A 16,768-nucleotide genomic window follows, 5' to 3' on the forward strand; every position below is an offset into this window, starting at 1 on the left:
TCTAATTCTATTCTGAAATATAAGCTTGATTCAGAAACTATTCTAATATGTCAATAACAATTGTTCTTGTTCAATAATTTAGGAAAAACATAAGTTCCATTTTAGTTTAAATTGCTTTATTAAGATTCTTTTGTTGTTCTTTTAAAAAATGGGTTAAAAAAACACACAAAAAAATGGGTTGAGATAATAGTTTAACAAAGTAATGACACCTAAGATCAGTTCAGTTTAGGGTTCAGCAAACTAATATGGTTCATTGTGTTTTCTACTGATCAGTTCAAGTTCCTAATTCTAAGGCATCACTCACAGTCATCTGTACCTCTCTACTTTACCCTATTAGTTCAATTAAAAAAAAAAATTTAGTCCACATTTATTATGTACAAAGCAGTCTGCTAGTGCAGGAGACACACAAAACAAGATCCAACATTTCCCCGGTGTGGGAGGGTGAGAGGGAAGCTTAATAGATATGCAGATATAAAAACACAAAGTAATTAGAACAAGAGATCATGAGCTCTGGGGTAAAGGAGGAAAAGATAAGAACAGATTTCTTAGGGGTGCTGGGTACCTTGATGCATTCAAACTCTTAAGTCTCGCTGTGAAAGTTATCCTCTAAGGTGTTGTTCATATCCATCTTCCCACAAATGTGGCTGTCTTTATGAGCTACAAGGGTCTGTGCCACTCTACCTGTGTACAGCACACCCCACTCATTCTCCCTCTAGTCTTCTACAGCCTTTTCCTGATCCAAATCTCCCTACTGCTTCTGACTGCACTGTCTTCCCCATCACACAGGCTCCCAAACTAAGAAAGAGTCATCTGAAATTCCTTCCTCTTTACCTCCATAACAAATCAGTCTCGTCAATCCTACTCCCACAAACTCTTTTGAATCTAGTCTTTCCCTTGCATTTATACAGCCTGGGTCAGATCCTTGTCACCTCTCCCCTGGAACATTACATACACAACAGCTGACTACATAAAAGATTTCTCCCCTCTCAATCTATCTTCCATTCAGTTGTCAAACTGACTTTCCTAAAATGCAGATATGAACATTTCACTTCCCCTCCTCAGAAATCTTTGATGGTTCCCAACTTTCCCTAGGATAAAATACAAACTCTTCAGCCTACATTTAAAGCCCTTCCCAGGGGGCAGCTAAGTGGCGCAGTGGATAGAGCACCAGCCCTGGAGTCAGGAGGACCTGAGTTCAAATCCAGCCTCAGACACTTGACACTTACTGGCTGTGTGACCCTGGGTTAGTCATTGCCACCAAAAAGAATATATATACATATGTGTATATATATATGTGTGTGTGTGTGTATATATATATATATATATATATATATATATATATATATATAAAGTCCTTCACAGTCTAGATGCATTTAGCTTTACAGTCTCATTTCATATTCTCTTTCACACTCTCCATTCCTGTCAAATTGGCCTGCTCTACATACCACATTTTATTTTCCACTCTACACTTTACACAGGTCTCCCATGTGAGGAAAGCACTCCCCTCTCATCTTTACAATATACCTCAGCTGCCTTTCCCAATGCCCTCCCCCCACTCTGCATTTACTGGCCAATACTAAATATTGGCTGAACCGAATTAAATATATCAGCATTTAACAAAAAGTGTTCTCTTCTTTTGTGAAAATGCCCATTGGGAACTTACCAACTGTCATTTTATTCTTTTCCAATCTTCATTTTTACCTACCCTTCCTTATGAATAACTATGAGAAAAATATTCATCCCTTCATCTTGTTCAGATGAACATTTACAATAGTTCCTGGATGTGGAGTCACATTGGGTGTCTTCTAAGTAAACAATAGGTGCTAAAGAAAAGTCCTGAAAACCCTTCCTTTATATGTTTATCATATTCTTTACTGTGGGAAGAGTGTGTCTTATCTAACTAAATAAATAATTAAATAAATCGTATGAAAATAAGATTAAAAGGTCAACTGCAAAGGAAAAAACTACTCAATTAGAAGAAAAGATCTAAACTAAAACTCAATACTTTACTGTTAGAAATGATCTTTTGATCTTTAATTCATTAAAATAGCTTTCTGTTGCTGTAGCAGCCCTCTCACCATAACTAAAGTGCAACTACTGCCAAGTTATTTTGTTGTTATATTCATTTTAAATTGTACCAAATTCTTACTTCCTAAAGAAATGTTTTTAGTTTAAGAGCTCAAAAGGATAGAAGGAAAAAATAGAAGGAAAATTAAAAAAAAAAAGATCTTACAGATATTTTATACCTATATCAGAGAGCTTTTTATAATACCACAAATATTATTTAGATAAAAGCTTGTCACATTTATAGCTATAATAAAGAGAAGCACATGAGAATTTAGGAGCAGCTATGCCTCCACAGGACTAAAAGTCTTTATTAAAAGGTTAAAAAAAATGTTCTCCTAAATAGTTTTTAATCTTACCAGGTCTTTCCTTCCCAGTGCCTTTTGACTCAGCAAATTTCTGTATCAAACCTTCAACTGTGGTGTTTGCCATGTTGTTTATAAATTCTTCATGGATCTAAAGAAAAGTACAATTAAAGACTATTTTCTTTTTCTACAAAAATTTCTACTCCAATTTAGAAGCAACTGCCATAAAGAGAAGTTAGCACTAACATGTGATTTTTTTGAATCCAGTCTTTCCCCTCCATTTATACAGCCTGGGTCAAGACCAACTAAAAGAAAAGCCCTGGGGGGGGGGGGGGGGGAACAACACCACAATCATCTATAATCCTGAAAATTAAAGACAGCTCCTTTCCAACTTTTTGACATCATGCCAATTGTTCCAGGGCAGATGTACTCCACAACAGACAATACTAACATAGTCAAACCATTTGGGATTTTTAAAAACAAAAATGGCTTCCCTGTCTTACCACAGTGTAATCCAGTGCTAGAATATAGTTGCTATTGACCATCATTATATCTGTTTCTCCCCTTCCCCCCAATAAATAGAGAAACTAACAGTCTCTTGAAGTCTATGGAAATTTCAAAACAATATGGTTAAAATGTGCTAGTGCAGAAGCCTGTTTCCATAGCAACTAACAACTAACTTTAGCTTTAACCCATTCTACATGTATGACAGTTGCGCATATTCACTGTGAAAAATAAATCTGAATCATCTTTACTGCTAATTATATCACTAAACCTATGAGCTGTATATTTAACCTATGTACCTATAGACACTTGTTCTTTTTCATCTAACAGCCTTTGTTAGAATGTTGTTGTGAAAGAGGCAATGTGGCGCAGTGGGAGGAACACTGGCTCAAGTCAGAAGGTGGGTTTGAATCCTTCCTTGGAGGCTCATTACCTACATTGACACTGGGCAAGTCACTGAACCTTCGTGACCTCAGTTTCCTCTTCTATAAAATGAAGGGACTGTTCTAGATCAAAGCTTCTTAAACTGTGGGTCGTGACTCCACAGTTGCATAACTGAATGTGGGAGTTCTGAAAAATTTGGCAACAGTAAATGGTTACGTATACCTATTTAATATATCTATATACCTGGGGTCCCATAAAAATGTCTCAGGTGAAAAGGGATCACTAGTGGAAAAAGTTTAAGAAGCCCTGTTCTACCTGGCTGTTTTTCTCTATGATCCTTATGAGCAGACATTCTGTGCCAGTTCTTATAGACTCCAGAAACTAATGATAAAGGGAGTGTTAAAATATTTACTACAGTATCATAAATGAATCTATTATTACCTTTTTACTTTTATCAGTACTGATGACGAGTTTAATATGCTGTCCTACAAGCAAGAGAAAATCAGAATAAAAGGCAGCTGATTTTTCTGTACTTCCCTTTCCTTTCTTTATTCATTATTGATCATCTACAACCACACTTAACTGGTCTGCCCACAGAATTTCTAAGCTCAGTTTTGACACAGGACTACATCCTCATTATAAGCAGCTCAATTTGCTTTCTGAAATTTTGCCAGCAATCTACCCTTTTTATGTTTTCTTGGGCAATTTCATTTTTTGGCATATTCTTAAGAATAACTGGCTGTCACAAGAATTTTTCTGCACCTTTTCTCAACTTTTTTCTTGAGTATATTACTGTTCTGCAGTCAAGTCAATATAGTCTGTATTTTTTTATCTCATTCACTTGTGACACAAAACAATTTTGTCTGGAATGGCCAATTCCAGCTGTTAAAGCACAAGTTTAATGTGGGGATAAGAAGATCATTTTTACTAGTGACAGACATCCTCAAGCACACACTGGGACTCTTTATACATTGTGATTGACTGTCAGGTATTTAGACCAAACAATGCTGATCTGCAAAATACCTGTAGTCAGTGTAATTCTTTGAACAGATCACTTCCCTGTCACTTTAATAGGAGATTTTATTTGCTAATTTAACAGCAACATTACTAAAAGTATTCTTTTCTAAACAAAGACAGAGGAATATGGGGAACAGAGTAGTGCTCCTACTGCCTATATTCATAGGTCTATATGAGTGGGATTTAATATATGTGATGATTTATTAGCAGTGAGTGATCATGACCTCAAAGCATTAATTCTATTAAAAAGTTATTAAAAACAGTAAGAGCTAAAGAAACAGTTGAATGATACAGTTCATCTATGATACGTAATGGCTTCAGTCACAGAAGGGGATATTGTATCTCCACCTATCCTGGAACATGACAATAATAAAGTTAAACCCATCACCTTTAAAAAAACAAGTTTAACACAAAATAAACTTACCTGGCCTATCTGTAAATGAATTTCCTGTATAGCCTTTGACAAAGATTCTATCATCTCTTTTATATGAATGAGATGAGTCTCTTCAATATCTTGAAATTTCTGTACAAATATAAAAAATATATTATAGTATTGGCAGTAATAAATTTTCAAAATTATTTCAATGTAAGTCTAACTTGATACATCTACTTTATAAATATTTAAAAATCAATAAATAATAAAGCTACTGCCAAGATGCTTATAGGCAAATGGATTTTTACAAAGAGTAGATATTTAATAAATCCTTGCTGGTTGGTTATAGGGTAAATGCTTGTAGATGCTCTATAATTTGAAAATGTATTTGAAAAAACTCATTAGAATAGACATAATTTTATGAAAGTGGACTATGCAAAGTAACAAAGCCAGCTAATAGTGCCAAGAATTCTTAGATATATAGCTGTGTTCAAATTCAGCTAGCCAACGTTTTCATTAAAAATATTTTTTCTATCTTAATGAAAAATAGTATCATGAGTTCAAATCTCTAAATCAAGATGAATTACACAAGTCACTGAAAATAACAGATTGATGTGATTACACATCTATAATCAGTAATCTTTATGAAGTCATCAAAAATTAGAGTAGTACCAGACAACTAGAGATAGGAAAGCGTTTCTTTTCAATTTTCATTAAAGTAAAAAGAGGCAGAATATGGAAACTACCACGTGGCAAATTTGACATTAATTTCCCAGCAAAATTCTAGGACAGATAATAAACAGATTACTTGAAAAGACCTTAAAAAGAAAACAGCAATCACTAGGGGCTGGTGTGAGTTCACTAAGAATTAGACCACACAGAAGATATTTCCTTAGGGTTTACTAGGAAGCCTGAAAAAGAGAATATCTCTGACATAGAGTATTTTAAGCATATATTTGGCCATTTATCACTCCCCTTCAGAGATATCAAATCTTGAGCAGCTCTCTATTGTCTATGCTAGTTAAAATTCAAACTCATCTGTCCTAAAGCCAGTTTCAGGCCTTCCACATTCTTATGTCCACATATCTTTCCTGTCTTATTTTGTACTATTCTCTTCCATTTACTCTAAGTTCTAACCAAATAAACCACTCTATTTTCTGAATATGTCCCATGCTTTCCATGGCTCATGATGTTACTTAAAAGCTGGAATGTCCTCTCCTCCCATCTTCATCTGCTTGGTGTGTGCTGATCTTATTAAAATGTCATCTTCTATGTAAATACTTCCTTGAGTGATGCCCCTAATCAGTAACAACCATTCTCTCTGGACTTTGCTTGTCATTAACAGTAATATTCTATATTATACTTTGTATTGGTATTTTATTCCCTACAAAAGTTTATGTTCCATAAAATCAAGGATCACATCTTATCTAAACTTTGTATCCCTCCCAGCCACCAGGAAAGTGCTGTTTTGCACACTGTAGAAACTTAATAAAGGCATGAATTTTAATCTGTCGACAAAGAATGACAAAATCTCTCGTGGCATCTTTACGGACAATACAGAGAAATGATGGCTAAGTTACAGTATGTTAGGGTGATTAATAACTAACTCAAAATTTGTGCACCAACACTGCTAATTAATTATCAGAAATTAATTTGAGGGGAGATTGGTGGAAGTATACTAAAGTTTATCCTATCTTTTCTAATTTTTAAAATCAGTAACCATGATAAAGACACTGGTAGTGTCTTTATTTGAAGATGACATAAATCTAGGAGGCATGACTAAATACTTTGGGTGACAGAATCAAAATTGAATAGGCTACAAGAATTGACTAAATTGAAATTTAACACAGATAAATATATTTAGATTTTTAAAAATTAAATGCACAGGGGGCAGCTAGGTGGCGCAGTGGATAAAGCACCAGTCCTGGATTCAGGAGGACTCGAGTTCAAAGCTGGCCTCAGCCACTTAACACTTAACTAGCTGTGTGACCCTGGGCAAGTCACTTAACCCCCATTGCCTCTCAAAAAACCCCCAAAAAACAACAACAACAAATTTTTTTAATTAAATGCACAAATACAAACTTAATAAAAATTCATATGAAAAAGATCTGTGTTAACTTGCTAGAGATATATAAGCTTTTTAATACACTTATAAGAATTTCCCTGAGTTACTTGGAGATTAGCAATGTTTAAACTAGCTGAACTAGTCAAGGAGGCAAAAACATAGGCTAGTATAGGGTCACGTAGAGCACCGATTCTAATAGTGTCTCCACCACTGACTGCATGAAATTCAAGAGGAAGCAGTTGTTCATTTCTTTGTTTAAGCTAAGTTCAAATATATTTGCAAATAATACTTTTCACCTTGTCTATTATCTATCATGTCAGATGCTAAGAGGACAAACATTTTCCCTAAATCCACTTTGAAATATTTCTATTCTTTTAAAAGAATGGCTTTCAAAAGACTTCAACAGTAAAAACTCAATTTACTACACAGTACTACAGATGCTTGTATAAAACATTCAGAATGATAAAGGAGGATGTGATATTTTTATCTTTGTGGTATAAAGGATAAAGAGCTGGCCTCAGAATCAGAAGTCCTGGGTTCTAGGTCTTCCTCTGACATATACTGGCTTGGTGACTGGACAAGTTACTCAACCTCTCATTATCCCACGAGGCAGCTGTTCTAGCAGCAGCTGGGCAGCACAGTGAATGGAGTACTGGGCCGCTAGTCAGGAAGACCTGAGCTCAAATTCGACTTCTGACATTTCTTTCTCTGGACGGCAGTGAGGACTGGTTTAGAATCAGCAACAATGGTCTGGTGGTTCTGCCTCCCGGAGGGCTCCTGTGTTTGTCTGACTTGACAGCAGTTGGTGAGCAGTTGTTGCTATGTGACCTTTGGCAACTCACAACCTCTGTTTGCCTCAGTCTCCTCAACTGTAAAATAGGGTTAATAATAGCACCTACCTCCCAGGGTAGTTGTGAACACCAAATAGGATAATACTGGTAAAATGTTAGCACAGTGCCTGACACACTATATAGGTGCTTTAAAAATGTTTACTTCCAGGGACCTCTCAAATGCTGTTAAGTTACAAAGTCGTTGCTCATTTGTACTGGTAGAGGTAGTTTCTTCACTGGGAGTTCTCTGAATACCAATTAAATATGTGCCTGACAAACACAGGCACTTAATAAATGCTTTTTTCCTTCCTTCCTTCCTCCCTCCTCCAGAACCTTTTTAAGACTTTAAGTTAGAAATCAGGGGACAATTTAATTTACACTGGCAGAGGAAATTTCTTCATTGAGAGCTCACTAAACCAATTAAATCTGAGGCTGAGAAACTGATGTTGAACAAAAGAATTTTTATACTTAGGGATTTTTTTTCTAGCAAGAACTAGTGTGACCCTAAGTTCAACTATGAAAACATAATTTCAACGTCATAGTCTGAAGACTCAAATTCTTTTCCTATCAGTTTTATGTTTAGAAAAACTGGCCCTAAGTCAGGTTTTCAATAAGCTAACAAAGCTCCCCTCTCTCTGCTTAAAGAAGATTCTGGGGGTTGTTGTTTTTGTAAGTAAAATATGTCCTTATTTCATAATCACCAACCTGTGCCGTTTCTGTCATTTTCTGTTCAAAATCAGATTTGGCAGTTGCATACTTTTCCACATACAGCTTATAGGTATCTGTAGCTTTCTTAGATTTAATAGCTGCCTGTAACAACAACAACAAAAACATACACACAAAATCACCATTTATTGTTTTTATATGTATTCCTATAAAATAAAATAAATGCAAGATTTTTTTTCTCTTTTTAAAAATTTTACATATAAGGTATTTTATTTTTCCCGTTACATGTAAAGATAGTTCTCAACTTTTGTTTATACAAGCTTTACAATTTCAGATTTTTCTCCCTCTCTCCCCTCCCTCCCCCCTCCCCTAGACAGCAGGTAATCTGATATAGGTTATATCTATATATCTATATACATATATATATCTATACACATAATTACATTAATCCTATTTCTGCATTAGTCCTGTTATAAGAGAAAAAATCAGAGCAATGATGAAAAACCTCAAAATAGAAAAAAAAAAAACAACAGCACCAAAAATAAAAGAAATAGTATGGTTCATTCAGCATCTATACTCCACAGTCCTTTTTTTTTTTCCCTTGGATTTGGAGATCCTCTTCTATCATGAGTTCCCTGGGACTCTTCTGTACCATTGATAAATGCAAGATTTTTGAAGAGGTGAGAGTGTACTATAGTAATGATTGTCATATATGCTAAATTTAAATACTGTAAGCAATGCTTTATCTTTTTTTTTTTTTAAGTGAGGCAATTGGGGTTAAGTGACTTGCCCAGGGTCACACAGCTAGTACGTGTTAAGTGTCTGAGGCTGGATTTGAACTCAGGTACTCCTGACTCCAGGGCCGGTGCTCTATCCACTTCGTCACCTAGCTGCCCCTGTAGCAATGCTTTATCAAAACTGCTTTAAAATGTATATTTTCTTCCTTTTTGTGAATGTCATTTAATCTAAAGTTAAAGCATTCTCTTTTAATTAGTCGAGTCTACTTTAAAGAATGGAAAATACTTTGAAAGTTAAATATAGTATTATTTAATTTTTCTGAGTAACTAATGGCATCATTTTATGATAATAAAATAAGCTTTGCTGTCCAAGAATATGGGAGTGCACTGCAGGTTATTTAAATTCTCTACTAGCATTCCATACACTTAAGGAAATCACTAAAAAGTCAAGACCCCCCCACACACACACACACACTTGGATAATTTATATTTAAAACATGAACTCAAAGCCAAAAAGTCTGAAGGCCTGAAATAATCATTTTGACCATCTCAATTGTTAATGTATCTATTCATTTCACATACTTCAAGAAAACTCCCTCCAACATCACTTTATCTTCCTCTATTTTCTACTTCCTAAATGCCAGAAAGTTTTCCTTTTCCTTTTGGAGCTGGTAAGCTTCTTGAAGGCAGATGCTATTCCACATTACTTTTAATCTCCACAGCTTTTGCTACAGTAATAGGTACTTAATGTTTGCTGAACTAATTCCAAAATCATTCTCCCTCTATACTCCAAACAGAGTTACAGTAGGAAACCAGAGATGGAAAGAAATTCTGCAAACAATAAGAAAAAAACAATACTGGGGCAGCTAGATGGTGCAGTGGATAAAGCACCGTCCCTGGATTCAGGAGGACCTGAGTTCAAATTTGACCTCAGACACTTGACACTTACTAGCTGTGTGACCCTAGGTAAGTCACTTAACCCTCACTGCCCAGCAAAAATAAACAAAAAATTAAAGGCATTATCTCATTTGGGGCAGCTAGGTGGTGCAGTGAATAGAGCACTGGCCCTGGAGTCAGGAGTACGTGAGTTCAAGTCCGGCCTCAGACACTTAACACTTACTAGCTGTGTGACCTTGGGCAAGTCATTTAACCCCAATTGCCTCACTAAAAAAATAAAAATAATAAAAAAAATAATAATACTGAACTATCAATTTTTTCTTTTCTGCCTTCCACTATATTCAGTCGGTTATGACCTACTTCTATAGTAATTTTTGCAATATCATGAGCCTTTATGAAAGCACTAAAGAAATATCTGAAAAAAAAAGAAAAAAGAAAATTTTTTTTAAATTTTAATTTTTGGGGTTTTTTTTGCGGGGCAATGGGGTTTAAGTGACTTGCCCAGGGTCACACAGCTAGTAAGTGTCAAGTGTCTGAGGCCGGATTTGAACTCAGGTATTCCTGAATCCAGGGCCGGTGCTTTATCCACTGCGCCATCTAGCTGCCCCTTAATTTTTTTTTAAAAAAAGAAATATCTGATTATGTGTTCTCTTCCTAAATTCACATAATCAAAAAATTCCACTACTTTATATTTCCATGGTGTTTATTTTATATCATTAACTAGAAATCTCCATCCTGGCAAAAGATTGAGAACTCTAAGAAAACTGAAACCATTAGTAAGAAATAACACTTTTGTATTATCCACATCTGAAAAACCCTCTATGTCATCTCTATTCTCCTTTGCTCTCCTGTGAAGTGGCCCTCATAAAGGTGATCATCAAAGATAAAACAGACAATTCTACAGTTCTATTCACAAAACTTAAAAACTTTGCATAAGCAAAATCAATAGAATAACGAGAGTATTTATTGGAAATAAGTATCTTCACTGCAAGTATCTCTATTAAAAGTCTGATGTACAAAATATATAAGGAATTGATGAATAAATGAATGAATGAATGAAGCATTTATTAAGTGCTTACAATGGGCCAAGCACTGTGCTATACTCTGGGACACAAAGAGAAAAGCAAAATAGCCCCTGTCTTCAAGGAGCTCACGTTCTACCAGAGGAAGATAATAGATGTGAAGCTTTTGGCTACATGTCAGATGTAAAGGTCCCATGATACTTTGAGTGCACCAGCAGAAGAGAAGTTAATACCTCTTCATTAATGTCCTATCCACTGACAAAATCATGTCAGTTTCTGATGTTGAGTCATGTGCCAGTGCCAAAGACTTTGGTGATAAGAACTTTCTTTCCTGGGTCTTCAGGAGCCATGGCTACAGGGCCTGCAAGAACAGTCTCCAGGGGGCATCTCCACAGGGATGATGCACCTTCTCAGGATGATGGCTAGGGTACTGTCACTCCCAAGGCATTTTCTTGGGTTTAGGGTCCTGGGCTGTCTCCATCTGGGTCTACAGGGAGATGGTGGCCAAGGCAGTGGAGTGGGAGAGATCTGACCTTTCTGGCACATACTACCTCCTGACTCGCTCCCCAGGAGCTTTGCCACTTCACCTAAGCTGGTTTGAGACACAAGAGTTTGATATAGCTGACCCCTTCTCCACATGATGGCAGTGAGGACTGGTCTATGAGCAGGAACAATGGGCTGGTGGGTTCTGCTGCTTCCAGGGCTCCTGTGTTTATCTGACTGTGGGGACAACTGGTTAGCTGTTGATGACCAGGAAGGTGCCCTTCTCCACGATGAGTTCTGCCCATAATGATGGCTGGGCTGGAAATAGTTCTGGTGGTTTAGGTTCCCAAGACTCTTGGGCTCAGGGTCCTGGACTATTTCTGTCAGGAAAGATAGTGATGAAAGTGTGGGTGATTTGACTTGCTGGCTTATGCTGCCTCTTGTCTCTCTCTTAAGGGGCTTTACTACTTCAGCTAGGCTGGCTTGCCTGCCTGTTGGAAGTTGGTAGAAATGGACCCTTCTTCACAGGAACCACTTCCCCAGATGATAGCTATGAGAGGAATGATACAAACATCTGAGAACAAGAAGTTTCTAAAGAGTGAATGAATGAATGAATGAATGAATGAATGAATGAATGAAAAAGCACTTATTATATGACAAAAGCACTGTGCTGAGCAGTGATGCAACAACAAAAGTGAGACAATGCTTGCCCTCAAAGAGCTTAAAGTCTAATAGGGGTACAATACACAAGGGGAAAATGATATCCAGGGAAGGGCGAATTTATAGGTATTGTGAGTGGATCCACAAGGCAATCATATGACTTTCCATTTCAAGAAGCAAAGATAACAATCAATTTTATTGCTACTCCCAGAATATGAAGGGGAGAGTGGTGGAATATGAGCCATAACATGACATGAAGCACTTGAGGGCAGGTATCTGAGACTAGACACATGTAGCAAGCTCTCATGAATTAGTATGATCCCTAGAGGTTCGGGTGGGAGGATGTACTGGCATAAGTAGTAGGCCCGAGAACCATGATAAAAAGGAGGTGAGGTGGCTAGATACAACTATCTATAGTGAGCTCTCAATAATCAGCAGAAAAATGGATCAAAATATGTGGCAGGCAATTTTCAAAAGAAGGAACATGAATTACAAATCACCATTAGAAAGAATACTCAAAATAATTAATAGAACTGCAAATCTAAATTTTCAGGTTTTACCTCATACCCATCAGGTAGGCAAAGATAACAAAAGAAAAAAGCTGTAAAGGTTGGAGGAAGATACAGAAAGCAAGGCATAGTACAACACTATTGGCAGAACTGAATGGGTCCAACTTCCAGTGGTTGGCTGCCTGAAGGCAGCAGGCCAGGCCAATTGCCCAGCTGCTACATACCTACTTTAGCAAAAATTCAAAACTCCCACCAGACTAAAATGACCTCAGCCAAAATCTGACAATAAGCAAAAGGAAAGAGGGCTCACAGCAAACCCAGTACAGGTACAGGCAAACAAGCCTCATAGCTTCCCAACATGAGCAGAGACAAGTATGGCTTGTGGCTCTCTGACTGGGACTAGTAAAAGTCAGCTCCTCTAAGAAAGTTGACCAGGGTGGTCACAAAGGCTGAGGGTGAAGTCCTCGGAAGCCTTGTGAAGATGCAGTAACCAGCCCAGTGCAGTACTTACCAAACCATGACACCCCACAAACAAGAACTCCCCTCACACTGTTTAAAGAGCCAGAACCCTGAACATCAAAGACTCAGGGAAGCCTGACTCAGGAGGGTAGAGGTCCAGCACAGAAAATCAGGGGACTCAGGAAGATACAGAGCAGGGCTAACCATTCTACCCCAAAAGAGAGGAGGGGATCAAGCCTAGCCCTAGCACAAAGCACCAATTCAGGAATAAACTTAAAATACTGACCAGTATGAAAAAATTATTATTGATCTAAAAGTCCCCTTAAAGGAGAAAATAACACCTACGAGCAGAAATGAAAGGAAAAAATGGGCTTTCCACAAGGACTACATGACTACCTAGAAGAAATAAGGTGAGATTTTTTAAAAAACCTTATTTTTAAATTTTGAGACTAGCTTAAAACAGAGGTTGTAATAAACCTTACCCAAATAACAGAGTACTTGACAAATAGAAGAGACCAAACATAAATCATTGACTCAATGAGACAGAGGTATTAGGGAAAAAAGTAAACAGAAGAAGAAAATGTAAGATATCTACTATCAAAACAATGAACCTAGAAAATAGGTCAAACATCGTGCATACCCTTTGACCCAGAAATACCACTACTAGGTCTGTATCCTGTAAAAATATTTTATTAACTAGGCCTAATTTGGGGGCTAATCTGACTGGGGTACTTAATCTGGGGACTTTTGACTGTTTGGCTATTTGACTGCTGTTAATTTAACGTGGGCCGTTTATAAAGTTCCATCACACTGCTCCACTCCCAAATTGATAAGCAAAAGATTAAAAAGACTCTTAACTAAATAATCCAAGCAGAGTTTATTTATGAGATACTATTTAAAATTAAGAAAACAGGGAAATACAATGTACAACCTGACTGCACTGCGGTGTGTCTCTTTCCCACCTGCTGTGCCTGGACCTTCTTGAATACAATAAGGGCCTTAGCCACCTCTTGCCTTAGGGCACTCAGATCCTTTATTCTAACTCCCAGCCCCTTTCACTTTGTAAATCCCCCAGCTTCTAACTTTCCTCTCCTTACTGCCATCACTGAACCCCTGTGTTTCTCTCTCACCGACCTTCTGTCTGTCTGCTCCATCAGTTGGCCCTTTGGCCTCTCTTTTCTCTGCTCCTTTATCCTTCTCCTGTGTCCTTGTAGCCCCATCTCTAGTCTGCCACTCCAGTCCTCCTGTCTGCCTAATTCTTTAGCCTTCTCCTCTGTCCTTGTAGCCCCTTTGCTGTCTCATCAGCCGCCTCTTGACCTCTTCTCTGCGCCCCGCCCCCAGTCTAACCCCCAGGTCTATATATACTTTTTCTTCTCTCCACTCAAATTTTGGGGCTTCTTGCACCCACACACCAAGCTAATCCGCTAGCCAGGGCTGTAGCTGGGGCTTCGGGCACGCTCAAGCATCACGTGCTTCAGCACAGGCTACGCCAGAGCCCAGCATCTCTCAGATACCTCCACTCAGGGTGGAGGGAGCTGGGGGCTTTTTCCCCCAGCTGTCTGACCTGGCATCTTGTACAGCCCATGGGGCTTTTTGGCTCAGCTGAAGCAGAGGGGGAGGGGCACCAGCACCTCCCACACAGAAGAGACCCTGAGGGCCTAAGGTTTTCTAATCTTAACCCACAGGTAGGGTCCCCAAATCAAAATAAATTTCCACAATCCCAAAGAGATCATATAAAAGGGAAAAGGACCCACATGTAAAAAAATATTTATAGCAGTTATCTTTGTGGTGGCAAAGAATTAGAAGTCGAGGGAATACCCATCAATTGGGGAATGGCTGAACAAGTTGTTGTATATTAATGTAATGGAATGCTATTGTGCTGTAAGAAATGATGAGCCATTCCGGGACTTCCAGGGTAGAGCCAAGATGGCAGGGGAAAGGCAGTGAGATCTCAAACCCATGACACAATCGCTCCAAAAAACATCCAAATAATGCCATAGGAAAATTCCCAGAGCAGCAAACCTCACAGAAGAATGTACTGAAATCATCTTCTAACCAAGAAGGGCTTGGAAGGTCAGAAGTAGGGAGCTGCTGTGCTGATACAGGAGTCGAGCCCAACCCCAGTCACCCTGACACAGATCCAGTCCCAGGAAGGCCTCACCAGAAAAATAGACCCCCAGAGCCTCTGAATCAGCTGAAGCGCCAGTGTCATCTGGAACTAAGCTCACAGTCTGGTGAGAGGGCTGAGCCCTGGGAAGGGGGGAGACTACAGGGGTCTGTGCTGGTACTGAGGCAGAACTTGGATTTTACACCCCTGCTGAGAAAACCAGGAGGTAGGCTTGAGTAGTACCTCCCAGGTAGGGGGAAGGGCACAGGCATATCAGAGCTAATAACCACAACGCACAAAGCTGGTTGATTAGCAAGTTAGTCTGGGGATCATCTAAGGATCAGGGAACAGACCAGGCCAGTGAAGAACCTGATTCTCCTTAAATCGTACCACCTGGCACTTCTTCCCCGCGTGCACCCCCCAGGCAATTGGGTTAAGTGACTTGCCCAGGGTCAAACAGCTAGTAAGTGTTAAGTGTCTGAGGCTGGATTTGAACTCAGGTACTCCTGACTCCAGGGCTGGTGCTCTATCCACTGCGTCACCTAGCTGCCCCCACCTGGGACTTCTTAAGCTTGGGATACTGCAGCCTGGAAACAGTGCCCCTCCTTAAGGAGCTAAAAGTCAAGTAAAAGAAAGGCAAGATGAGCAGACGCAGAAAGGTGAGGACCATAGAAAGTTTCTTCAGTAACAAGGAAGATCGAGGTGCACCCTCAGAGGAAGATGTCAATATCAGGGCCCCTATATCTAAAGCTTCCAAGAAAAATATGAATTGGTTTCAGGCCATAGAGGTGCTCAAAAAGGACTTTGAAGATAAAGTTAGAGAGGTAGAGGAAAAAATGGAAAGAAAAATGAGGGGGATGCAGGAAAGACATGAAAAAAAGGCAACAGCTTGAAAAGTCAAATTGGCCAAATGGAAAAGGAGGTACAAAAGCTCTCTGATGAAAATAATTGCCTAAGAATGAGGATTGAGGGGGCGGCTAGGTGGCACCGTGGATAAAGCATGGGCCCTGGATTCAGGACTACCTGAGTTCAAATCCAGGCTCAGACACTTGACACTTACTAGCTGTGTGACCCTGGGCAAGTCACTTAACCCCCACTGCCCCACCAAAAAAAAAAAGAAAGAATGAGGATTGAACAAATGGAAGCCAGTGACTTTATGAGAAACCAAGACACAATAAAGCAAATCCAAATGAATAAAAAAAATAGAGGGCAATGTGAAATATCTTCTGGGAAAAACTGCTTACCTGGAAAATAGGTCCAGGAGAGATCATTTGAAAATTATTGGTCTACCTGAAAACCATGATCAAGGAAAGAGCTTAGACATCATCTTCCAAGATATTCTCAGGGAAAATTGCCCTGAAATTCTAGAAGCAGCAGCTAAAATAGAAATTGAAAGAATCCACTGATCACCTCCAGAAAGAGATCCCAAAAGGAAAACTCCTAGGAATATTATAGCCAAATTCCAGAGCTCTCAGGTCAAGGAGAAAATATTGCAAGCTGGCAAAAAGAAAGAATTCAAGTACTGTGGAGCCCCAGTCACAAGAGCTAGCAGCTTCTACATTAAAGGACTGGAGGGCATGGAATATGATATTCCAGAGGGCAAAGGAATTGGTATTACAACCAAGAATCACCTGCGAGGCAAAACTCAGCATAATCTTTCAGAGGAAAAAATGGGACTTTAATGAA

The 16,768-nt window shown here is 38.6% G+C and overlaps 1 protein-coding gene across 2 annotated transcripts in view; it reads right to left on the minus strand.

Annotated features, from left to right (window-relative positions):
- Positions 1-16,768, minus strand: part of FCHO2 (FCH and mu domain containing endocytic adaptor 2) — a 151,939-nt gene that overhangs the window by 73,811 nt on the left and 61,360 nt on the right. For both annotated transcript variants that reach the window (XM_043973083.1, XM_043973075.1), the window contains exons 6-8: positions 8,248-8,352; positions 4,699-4,797; positions 2,424-2,520 (exon numbers count right to left, since the gene is read on the minus strand). In XM_043973083.1, coding sequence (XP_043829018.1) covers positions 2,424-2,520; positions 4,699-4,797; positions 8,248-8,352 — 301 coding nt within the window. The remainder of the gene's footprint in view (positions 1-2,423; positions 2,521-4,698; positions 4,798-8,247; positions 8,353-16,768) is intronic.

Source organism: Dromiciops gliroides, chromosome 1 (genome assembly GCF_019393635.1).
Source record: "Dromiciops gliroides isolate mDroGli1 chromosome 1, mDroGli1.pri, whole genome shotgun sequence".
In the NCBI taxonomy this organism is placed as follows: Eukaryota; Metazoa; Chordata; class Mammalia; order Microbiotheria; family Microbiotheriidae; genus Dromiciops; species Dromiciops gliroides.